Raw genomic sequence first — 12,256 nt, forward strand, 5'->3', positions numbered from 1 at the left:
GGCAGTAAAGAGAAATGTATAAAATTGGCTGCTTGTAATGAGTATTTGGATTCGTAAAGGCCTAGGATACACAGCTCAGAACTAATGTTTGAATCCCAACCACCCATTAAGTATTATATTTTAAGTGCATGCTTAATAAATCTGTGATACCTGGTATTCAATGTACAAGAACCTTATTGATTCCAAATTATAAACACCTATCCTCTAACAGTTTCCCTCAAAGAAGTTTTGTTTTCTTTCAAAATGTAACTTTAAAAGAATCAAATTAGAATATGAAATGTTCTCATTAGGTATTAGAAATTAGAATCTGTCTTGCGTGCAATTAGCATTGACCTTTTCTAACACAGATGGAGATAATTAGTTGGCTTTAACAATTTTTTTTTGAAAATTGAAGTATCAATTAAAGAAACACACTAACCCTGGTATTTGTCTCAGGTTAATACAATTTCTAAAGTTTATAGAACAAAAAACAAAAAGCTACAAGTCATTTTTTCCCCCACTCACAGCAGAGTGGGGGGAAAGACAGGGGGAGCAAGGGCCCATGAGAGGAAGAGAAGGACTGAGTTGTAGGACACAGACCCTTATGGTCATCCACCCTGTCGCTTACCTTCTCTCAGAAAAGTAACTCAGAGGGAGATAGAAAGCAGGGATGAGATTATTGTACCAGTAATAATCAATCATGGGGTAGTCAAACAGATGTGTAGTGGTCAAGGTGTCTGCTATTACAGTGTGGTGGCTCAGGAGGAGTGTAAGCACTTGTCTGACCAGCTGCAGGACTATCATCTCATGGGTGCAGCTCTGTAAAGGAGGATCCTGGTCAAGCATCATACCTGCAAGGAGGTATTAAGGAAGATCTCCCAGGATATGCAGCAAAAGGCAAAGGGGTCTCAGTGGAGAAGAATGCCATTTTATGTGGCAACATCGAAGAATGCTCATCACTATAACAGACCTTGTACAACATGCCCTGGAGCATGTAGCAACTCTAGGCGCACTTGCAGATGTTTCTAAGAGAACTGAGGCAGGGTTTTGGGTGGGGGGCTAATTAAAGCTATTCTGTAAGGAATTGTGTTTAAACCCGACAGGACAGTAGTAAAACAGAAGTAACATGCAGTGGTAAAGTAAAAAAAAACCCAAAAACGTTAGTACATGCAAGAGATAGCAAAGTCTTAATGGATTGGTGCTTGGACAAAACCTAACAGATGTAGGTGATGGCTGAACCTACAAAATAAATACCACAAAATTCTTTAGGCACTTAAATCTTCAGTGATGAAAATAAGAATTGCAAAAACTTAAAGACTAAAAATACAAATGCATCATTAAAGTCAGCGAGCATCCCTACCATGAAATATTACTGAATGTATTTCCAACATTTGCTGTTTTTTTCCCCCCTCTATTCACCCAAATTTCATGTTATTGATCAAATTAGGGTTGAACTCTTCCTTTATTTGCTAAAGCCAATCTGCAGTTAATTGTGAAGACCAATAAAGGCAAAATCTGATTGTCAATCTTAATCTGCTGGAACCAAGCGGTTAAGAAATTTGAATACTATTACCTGGAATCACAAACTGTCCAACTAACTACAATAAATATGTAGCATAAAGTCTACACTATTGTAAAAGACTATTTATACTTAAAAGACCCACTGTACATTTTTTTGGTGGGGTGAAACAATAAAAACAGCTGAAAACTAATTTACAATGGTCATTGGCAACCCAACTACAGGATGGCTCTTGTGTTTCAGGAATTCTATAGTAATGCAAACTTTGTATGCCGTATGAAAATAGAGACCAGCACAAATTGTGGTTTTACAGTGGTTTAATATGAATGCAATAAGTGTACACATTATCTTGAACAGATCAGACATCACTTTGGATCAAGAGAAGGCTGCTTAACATAGTAAGAGTTATCCTTTCCCAGTGACATACAAAGGCATCTAAATAAAAATAAAACCAAATAGTACAAAGATAAATGAATTAATTCACAAGGAACTCTGCTTTCAGTGTGGAATGGCTCAGGAGGACACCATTATAATTGGTAATGTTGGTTGAATACAAGATAAAGATTCAACTATCAGCTCCATATGCCAGTATACCCTCATATTAACAATACAAAACAATCAGATTCATTTCTGGTTTCAGAGGGAAAAGACAGATTGCATTTTGCAATTATCTTTGGCAAAGATAATCCTATAGCATCATCCCAAAGCATGTTATTGTGAGAGAATGATAGTCTTCATTAAGTGCAGAAAGGATTAGATGTACCCATCCATAGATAGGTTTCTCATATATATCTAGTACAGTATTCCCAAAAACTATAAACTTTAATTGTCCCAATGATATATGTTAATGCATTTGTTTCAATTACAACTCCATACCTCAAAAGTAAATAACCAGCTATGAGGTTGGATAAACCAAATCCATTTAACCTGCACTATTAAGCACATCTCTAGCTCAATGGGCCACCAAGAGAATCAGAGTGGATTGTGTTTTTTCCTCCCCTCACTCTCATGTCATCATGCAGCTGGGGAGGTCCAGGCTACACAGGTCCCTTCATCTCAAGAATCTTCGTTCACAAACTGTTTGTGGCTGCCTTCCCTCCCCAGCTCCAGTCATTGCTCCAGACTAGCAATGGCCACATTCAAACTCTGCTATCCCCTTCAGGGCTGAATGTCAAAGGCTCCAAATTCCAAGGTCCTCAGTGAGGGAGGTCCTTAGTGAGGGTTTAAACCTCCTAGCTATGACAATGTGTGGTAGTAACCCATTTGCAAGAGAACAATGGAAGAACACAGACTTCAAGCTCCAGTTCCAAAGAAAAATAACTCCTTTTCTGGGGGGAGGCAATTTCATCTAGAGTCAAATTTTGTGACTACATCAAGATGGAGGCTCCAATTCAAAGAGTAAATCAGCATCAACAACTGACAGATCACCGATCTGCTTCAGCTACCGAGCAGTTGAGGTCTCCTTCTCCCTGCCTCCCCCCCCCCCCCACACCAGGTGGAACCACATTTGTTAAACTTTTCCCCAAATATGGAGTTGAAAGCAAAAACTACAACTGCTGCTCAATTCCAAATGGACAGGAGTGCAATATTAGGGTGACTAAATGCTAGTGTCAACAGCAAAAGGAATCCACATGCAAGAGTATCCAGTATAAGTAGTAAAGAGGAAAGTAAAGCTAATTAGGTCAGAGGGAAGGGAAGGGAAAAGAGAGCAACAAGACAGAGGGGCAACACAGTGAAACATTGAGACTAACAATTGCAATTTTCTTCAGGTTAACAGCCTTTCCATCCAAACAGCTGCAGGTGACTCAGATTTGCTTCCCCTACTAGTCTTTAGCAGTCCATTTACACAGAATCTGGATTAGGGAAAAAAAATATAATCACAAAATTGGCAGTTTAATAGAAGTAGACTATTGACTGAAGTAGACAGACCCCCCCCCAACCAACCCGCTGTTTGCACACAATTTTTAAACTAGCTTTTTATATACCCAAATACACAGTGTGGCTGTGTGCAAATTATTTTGCAAGATTCTTCATAAATTAAGAGGGTCAACAACTGGAGTTGTAGTGAATTGATTATCTTCATTAAAGAAATCAAATTAATTGACCACATACCATTGTAGTCCACCTGAAACACCATCACTTAAAGCTAAGCAACAAGTCTATAGCAGAACAAAGAGAAAGCAGCTCAATCTTAAACTAAGCCAGTGATCAAAAGGCAGCTACTGGTAAAAGATGCCAGTGATTTATTTGCAGTCCTTTAGAGTTAGAGCAGTTTTAGGCAATAATTTGATAAGTGAATATTGGTTTAGCACTCCACTACATCGTGTGCTAATAAAAATAGCATTTTTTTTTCTAAAAAAACTTGCCATTTTAAATTTAGCTAGCAGGGTCCAAACCAACCATACCCACAGTAAGAATTAATCATTTTTTTTAAAGAGAATATAAAAAGGTCAACAATCTGAGTACTGGAGGCAATCACAAAACAGTTTCCACAATGATCCATTTCCAGTTGAACAAGCAGCATTTCACTTCCCTGGTTCCGTAACACAAAAGACAAGGAAATACAATTTGGGAGTACAAACATGCATGGGGTTGAAGAAAACTAATATTAAGAGACTAGAAACCAGAAATTAATCTGATGCAGTTTAAAGTCTATGGTCGGAGCCAAGGATAACATTTCACACACCCTTCCCAGCACAACATCCAGCATAATAGTTTCCAGTACATTTTTTCCCCTCAAATTTAGTTTTACATCAGCAGGAATGTTTTAAAACACCTTATTGAAGGTGTTACTGAATATGTAATAGCGAACAGTTACTTTGATAGAGAACAGTTAACCAACAACTGTCATTTGCCAAGTTGACGCTGCACCTCAAGACCTTTTAAATAAAGCTTATATACATTTTGCAGCAAGGTATAACACTCAGCAACTCTACACCAAAGAGAACAATTGCAGTACAACTGATATTTTAAATCCTTTTAAAAGTGAGGAAAACCCAAATTATTTACTATTCCCTAGAAATTCTTGTTTTTGGCTGAAAGTGGCCAAGATAAATAAACATCAAGGGTGTGAGGTCACCATAACTAGCAGACATGTTGACTTGACCAAAGTTTTGTTATGTACATAAAAATTTGTTAAAGCTTAGTTACAGGCAAGTACTCACAGCTGTAAACACTTACACTGTAGACCTCCTCCATGGGTTTAGGCATCTTACAGTTCTACTTTTGTCCCATTTACAGGGCTCTTTAAAAAAAAAACAAGTTCTGTAAAAAGCCATTCAGTGCATCACAGAACAGAGAAAATGTGTTGGAACACTGGCAAAAGTGAGAGGAAGGGTTAATTGGAGCACATTTACTCAAGATCAGTGGGATTGGTTAGTTTAAGTATCTATCAAGATACCTTCAAGGTAAAAGCTTTAGGAAGAGCTTAGAGTCTTTAGGCAAATTGTTCTCTAGTAGTATTTTCAAGATAGCAAACATTTGCAGGGCACAGAAGCTTTAGCAGTTTACAATATGAACAGTTACAAGTTTAAACACGATTTGCATTTGAATCAAGCCATACAAAAATTAGAAATTGTATTTAACATCCAGAGGTCTGTGAGCTGAACTTTAATGATTTTTTATTTTCCTCCAAGTGAAGTCATGATGGGCTTGGGGTGGAAGATGTGACAGAAGAAAAAGAGAAAAATGGAGAGCCTGAACAATCTGATATAGTAGGCTCTGGTTTTTAGACCAAGATAAGTCAAACCAACAGCACAAGTCCTGATGCTCATTTCTGAACCTACAGGCCCCAGGCTACCTCTGTAGGAACATAGTGGGATAGAAGTGGTGTTAAATAGCCACATTAATACTGTCATGAAACCAGTACCAGTTGAGATTAGAGGTAAGTGATAAGAATGAAAGAATATATAACTTTTAGTGTAAAAATAAATGTAATTCACTGGAGGGAAGACCAAAGCACCCAGATGACCTACTGACGTACTTTGCCAGGTACATAATTCCTATCGATGCTTTCCTCTTGTAAGAACATGTGCAGGCAACGTTCATTCTGGGCCAAAGGATGACCTGCAATTCTAGAGAGAGGGAGAAAGTTAAATGCAAGGAAAGTTATAAGCAATCTACTACCATTGGATTTAAACCCCCAATCCTTCCTCTTCCAGGCCACCTACTGTTCCTGTATAAAGAGGGCAAGCAACACACTGCCAACCCTGCTATTCACCTTCGTGATGTAACATTCTATGATGGCAAAATGTTATGCCTCCCTTACCTCAAACATTAAAAAATGCAATGGGGAGGCAGCATAGAATAGCCTTGCATCCAAATGCTTGGTGCAAATCACTGGGTTACTAGTTTTTAAATCTCAAACATTAGAGTCATATGTTGACCAAAAAGACATGTGTTTTCCCACAGGAAACTGAGGAGGAACAAAAATTTTTTTTTTAAAAAGGGGGCAAGACAAAAGTCCCTCCAATATCTGAAGAAAATTTAAAAGTAGAAAGAGAGAAACATCAAAATTGGGCAACCATCTTGATCCAATGTACTGTATAGATGGCTAAACGTCCTTCGGTTTTCTCCCTTCCTCTCAAAAGGTAGTGACCCATGCGGGGATATGGTTCAATGGAGCCAGCAATCATGCAGTAGCTCACCCAAGTAGCAATTTTTTGATGAAAGCCTAAGATATTTGACTGTGGAACATCACTGTCAGCTAAACCCTGATTGCACCCAATGGGAATCTTGTCCAATTTCTGCTTTCCTCAGTAGTCCTCTCCACCACCCCCCACCCCCAACCACACACCTCTTCAGAGCTTTGGAGACACCAAGATGATCCATAACTGCCTCAGCTAATTAAAGCACTGAATAGGGATTGTAATTGAATTTCTCTGTTTGGAATAATTCACAACACACTTGTATAATCAAATTACAGCACAGAGGAAGCCACTCAGTCTATTATACTTGTCAGTTTTTCCCAAATGGAACCATTTACTGCAATGCTACTTCTCTGCATTTTCCCCACATCCTTATATTCTTCCTTTTAAATACTTAACCAATTCCCTTTTAAATGATATATTCTGTTCCAATACTCACTTATGGCAAAGCATTCAATGTTCCAATAATTTTTTTTTAAAAATTCAACTTCCCTCATTCTTCAAGTAAATCTCAAGTCCATGCCAGCTGGTCAATGTTTCCACTGATTGCCGCAATCTTTAACTATTTACCCGTAAAAACTTCAACTTTGAAAAATGTATTCAACCTACTGGGAACTCCAGTTTTGGTATTACAAGACCTTGTACTACAGTAGTAGACCCAACCACTGCTTTCAGTAATACTGCAATACCAGGACCAATAGCTGGAGGTAGACCCCCATATTATTTCAACAGGTCCTTTCCTGCTATTGAAAGATAGGGATGTTACAGGTCACCATGAAGCTGCCCATACATTCCTGTACTTCCACAGGAATGAAGTTGCATGTAATGAAGAACTGCAATGAAGATTAAAATTATTGAGAATCTTCCTTATGGAAAGGATGTGTAGGAGTTAGGCACATAAAATTTACTTGTTAATGAATTGTTCTAATCCCACTCTTCTTTCTTCAATAAAAGACTCTTCAAAAATTCCTTCATCCATTCTAAATGGAAGCTGTCGTTTCAAAGCTTTTCCTGGTAATGGTGGCACAACAATCTGTAATGAATTATACAAAAAAAATTAGATAAAAACTGATGCATAGAACATTCCCGTATCTAGTTCCCACTACTAGAGCATTTTAAAAATCACAATCTATTCAGGAAAGCCAAGTTTCAAGCCAGTCAATCTAATGTCAGTGGTGGGAAAACAACAAGAGACCAATGTCAAGGACAAAATTAATTCTCACTTGGAGAAGCATGGGTTAATAAGGGCCAGCCAGCACAGATTAGTTAAAGACAAATCACATCTGACTAATCTGATTGAGTACTTTGATAAAGTAAGAGAGTTGATGAAGGTAGTGCAGTAGATGTTGTACATATCAGATGCCTTTTGGAAGTCCGCAAGTGCCACATAACAGACTTATTTGGAAAATAGAAGTACATGGTACTAGAAAGAGACAGCAGTACCTTGGGTATGTATTTGGCTGAGGGATAGGGGGCAGAGTAATGGTGAATGGATGTTTGTCTGACTGACGTGAAGCATGCAGTGGGGTCCCTCAGGGGTCCGTAATAGGACGATCTCCATCTCTCTATCTATATCTATATCCTGGACTTGGGCAGAGGGAGTATAATTTAAGTTAGCGGATGGTACAAAACTTGGCAACGTAGTAAATAGTGAGCAGGATAGTAGCAGACTGGTGAAATGGGCAGACACTTGGCAGATGCAATTTAATGCGAAGTATGAAGTGATGCACTTCGGGAGGAACAACATGGAGAGGCAGTGTAATCTAAAATGGTACTATTTTGAGGGTGTTGCAAGAGCAGAAGGGCCTGGGGGTGCATATTCACAAATCTTTGAAGGTGACAGGGCAAGTTGATAAGGCAGTTAAGAAAGCATATTGGACAATTGGCTTTGTAAATAGGGGCACTGAAGACAAAAAAAAGGAAGTCATGCTAAACCTTGAAAATCAGCTGGAGTAGTATACACAATTCTGGGCATCACACATTAGGAAGACTGTCAAGGCCTTGGGGAGGGTACTGAGGTGGTTTACCAGCATACCACCAGGGTTGAGGGACTTCAGTTATGTGGAGGGATTGGAGAAGCTGGGATTGTTCTCCTTAGAGCACAGAAGGTTTAGGGGAGACCTAATTGAGTGTGTCAAAATAAATGAGGTTGTTTTGATACGCAAGTAGTTAGAAACTGTTTCCTCTGGCAAGTGGGTAAGAACCAGAAGTCATAGATTTAAAATAATTGGCAAAAGGACTAGAAGGAAAATGAGGACTTTCTAAAAAAAAGAGGGGTGTTAAGATCTGGAACACATTACCTGAAAAAGGTGGTGGAATCAGATTCTATAGGAACTTTCAAAAGGCAATTGGACATGCATTTGAAGAGGACTAATTTGCAGGGTTATAGGGAAAAAGCTGGGGAGTGGGACTAAATTGGACAACTCTTTCAAAAGAGCCACCATAAGCAAGACAGGCCAAATGGCCTCCTTCTGTGTTGTAAGATTCTGTGATTCAAAGTGGATGCTTCTCCACTTACAAACATACTAATATGAAGAAATTAAGATGGTTACTACACACGAGCCTTTAGTTTTAGGAAATGAGACTGGGCAGGTAGAAGGAACATCAGTGGGAGGGCATTTTGATGGTAGTGATCATAATTCAGTTAGTTTTAGCATAGTTATGGAAAAGGACAAAGAACAGGAGTTGAAATTCTAAATTAAGGAAAGGCCAGTTTTACTAAGCTAACAAGTGAGTTAGCAAAAGTGGACTGGAAACAGCTACTTGAAGGTAAATCAATGTCAGAGCAGTGGGAGGCATTCAAGGGGAAGATTCAAGGGGCGCAGAGTAAACATGTTGCCACAAAAACAGGGTGGGACTGCCAATCCCCTGGATGTCAAGGAGCATACAGGGCAAGATAAGGCAGAAGAGGAAAGCTTGTCAGACACAGAACTCAATACTACAGAAAGCCTAGAGTATAAAAAATGCAGGGGTGAAATTAAAAGGAAATTAGGAAAACAAAATGAGGGCATGAAAAAAATAATGGCAAGTAAAATCAAGGAAAACCCAAAGATGTTTTATAAATACATTAAAAGCAGAGCATAACTAAGGAAAGAAGAGGGCCTATTAGAGACCAAAAAAGGTAACCTATGTGTGAAGGCGAAAGATGTTGGTATGGTTCTCAATGAATACTTTGCGTCTGTCTTCACAAAAGAGGGATGATGCAGACATTGTAGTTAAGGAGCAGGCGTGTGAAATATTGGATGGGATAAACAGTGAGAGGAAGTATTAAGGGGGTTAGCATCTTTGAAAGTAGATAAATCACCAGGCCTGGATGAAATGTATCCCAGGCTGTTAAACACAGACTGCAGCGGTTCAAGGCGGCAGCTCACCACCTTCTCAAGAGCAATTAGGGATGGGCAATAAATGCTAGCCTTGTCAGCAACGCTCACATCCCATGAACAAATAAAAAAAAAAGCAAGGGAGGAAATAGCGGAGGCTCTGACCATCATTTTCCAATCCTCACTGGATACAGGTACAGTGCCGGAGGATTGGAGGACTGCTAATGTTGTACCATTGTTTAAAACGGGAGCGAGGGATAGACAGAGTAATTACAGGCCAGTTAGTCTAACCTGTGGTGGGCAAAATATTGGAATCAATTCTGAGGAAAGGATAAACCATCACTTAAAGGCACGGAATAATCAAGGACAGTCAGCACGGATTTGTTAAGGAAAGGTCGCGTCTGACTAACTTGGTTGAATTTTTTTTTTGAGGACGTAACAAGGAGGGTAATGCGTTTGATGTAGTCTATGTGAATTTTAGCAAGGCTTTTGACAAGGTCCCACGTGGCAAACTGGTCAAAAAAGTACAAGTCCATGGGATCCAAGGGAGAGTGGCAAGTTGGATCCAAAATTGGATCAGTGATAGGAAGCAAAGGGTAATGGTCAACAGATGTTTTTGTGACTGGATGGCTGTTTCCAGTGGTGTTCCACAGGGTTCAGTAATAGGTCTTTTGCTTTTTGTGATATATATTAATGATTTGGACTTAAATGTAGGAGGAATGATTAAGCAGCTTGCAGATGATACAAAAATTGGCCGTGTGGTTGATAGTGAGGAGGAAAGCTGAAGACTGCAGGAAGATATCAAAGGACTGGTCAGATGGGCAGAAAAGTGGCAAATGGAATTCAATCTGCAGAAATGTGAGAATGCATTTGAGGAGGGCAAACAAGACAAAGAAGTACACAATAAATGGGAGGATACCGAGAGGTGTAGAGGAAGTGAAGGACCTTGGCATGCATGTCCACAGATCCCTGAAGGTAGGACAGGTAGATAAGGTGGTTAAGAAAGCATATGGAATACTTTCCTATATTCTATGTCTCAGCTAATATAAGAGCAGGGAGGTTACTCTGGAACTATATAAAACACTGGTTAGGCCACAGCTTAACTACTGCATACAGTTCTGGTCACCATATTACAAGAAGGATGTAATTGCACTAGAGAGGGTATAGAGGAGATTTACGAGGATGTTGCCAGGACTGGTGAATGTTAGCTATGAGGAAAGATTGGATAGGCTGGGGTTGTTCTCTTTGGAACAGAGGAGGTTGAGGGGTGATTTAATTGAGGTGTACAAAATTATGAGGGGCCCAGATAGAATGAATAGGAAGGACTTATTTCCCTTAGCAGAGGGGTCAATAACCAGGGGGCATAGATTTAAAGTGATTGGTAGAAGGATTAGAGGGGAGCTGAGGAAAAAGTTTTTCACCCAGAGGATGGTGGGGGTCTGGAACTCACTGCCTGAAAGTGTGGTAGAGGCAGAAACCCTCAACTCATTTAAAAAGTACCTGGATGTGCACTTGAAGTGCCGTGACCTACAAGGCTACGGACCAAGTGCTGGAAAGTGGGATTAGGCTGGGTGGCTCATTTTTGGCCAGCGCAGACTCGATGGGCCAAATGGCCTCCTTCTGTGCCGAAAATTTTCTATGATTCTATGACTAGCATTAGAATGCTGCAAGACATTTTTTCTGCCAATACAACTTTGAAATATTTGCGTATCACTAGTTTTACACTGGTCACCCTCTCAGCCTGTGCTGTTCCATTGCCATTCACTATTCCAATACAGATAGAAGTCAAACATCCAATACACAATGGCAAATTCTGTCACTGGATATCAGAACTCTACTGCCTTGCTCAGTTCCTTCAACCATCCAACCAAACATTAGCAATATATATGCAGACAAGACAACATTGGATAGAGTCACATTTTGTTAAAAGGTAAACAAAAACATCTAATTTATATTTCTAGTTGCTGCAGCAGCTAGATGCACCTCTAAAGGAATAGAGTCACTAGTTGGTCATTAGTCAACGAAGCAGCACATGTTTGACCCCTCACCAAGATTTCCCCTTTATGGAAAGCTATCACTGAGCTCTAAGAGAATGTGTGCTTCCAAAAAAGTAGTTTGTTTGCCTATTCATTAGCCTCATGTTAGTCAGTAACTCCTGACACTGTTCTCTCTTCCCTCCTCCCCAATCTAAAGCAGTATTAGGAATTCAGCATGAATACTGTCCATGCCTGCCACTCTAAATATTTTAGATAGATATTCCACACTGTCACCTTTCATCTATGCAGCACACTCCACAGACTTGTTCAACCTTCATGCAGATGGGTTTTACTATAGCCTGTGGTCAGATGCATTCTCCAGACCATGAAATGCCCTCATGGGTTTGTTGGAGTTTATCAATGCCCTTTGGAAAACTAACCTGTCAAAATTGTACTTTGTGGATGGTGCAATTTTGGGCAAAAAAACCCCAGAGCATAATATCCCAAATATGATGCCTGGGCTTCTATAGATTGCTAGCTGACACATGACTTGTGCATTACACAAGTACATTTTCTACTCCCCCCCCCACAAAGCCAGTAACACTAGATAGCCTACAAACAAGGCAGGATAGTGATAAGTATCAAGCATTTATGATTCTGAATTATAACCACTAAAAAGTCAGGTGCTCTCCATCCCAAAGCGACTTCATTGGCTTGTTGGCCAGAGGCTGCAAAAACCTATTGAGCTTAATTCGAAGTGCTAACAAAGACACTGACCTTTTGAACTGAGGTGACCTGGAGTTCAGTCACTGGTCT

The 12,256-nt window shown here is 39.7% G+C and overlaps 1 protein-coding gene across 3 annotated transcripts in view; it reads right to left on the reverse strand.

The window, feature by feature from the left end:
- Positions 1-1,797: 1,797 nt before the first annotated feature.
- LOC137333081 (sorting nexin-12) overlaps positions 1,798-12,256 on the reverse strand; it is a 29,147-nt gene continuing 18,688 nt past the window's right edge. The window contains exons 3-6 of one of the 3 annotated variants that reach the window (XM_067997197.1): positions 7,053-7,177; positions 5,481-5,571; positions 4,679-4,742; positions 1,798-3,351 (exon numbers count right to left, since the gene is read on the reverse strand). In XM_067997197.1, the coding sequence (XP_067853298.1) occupies positions 4,710-4,742; positions 5,481-5,571; positions 7,053-7,177 (249 nt within the window). In that variant the 3' untranslated portion in view covers positions 1,798-3,351; positions 4,679-4,709. Of the gene's footprint in view, positions 4,743-5,480; positions 5,572-7,052; positions 7,178-12,256 lie in introns of all 3 variants that reach the window. The other 2 variants (XM_067997196.1, XM_067997198.1) reach the window with 2 other exon arrangements.

Source organism: Heptranchias perlo, chromosome 15, assembly GCF_035084215.1.
Source record: "Heptranchias perlo isolate sHepPer1 chromosome 15, sHepPer1.hap1, whole genome shotgun sequence".
NCBI classification, from domain to species: Eukaryota; Metazoa; Chordata; class Chondrichthyes; order Hexanchiformes; family Hexanchidae; genus Heptranchias; species Heptranchias perlo.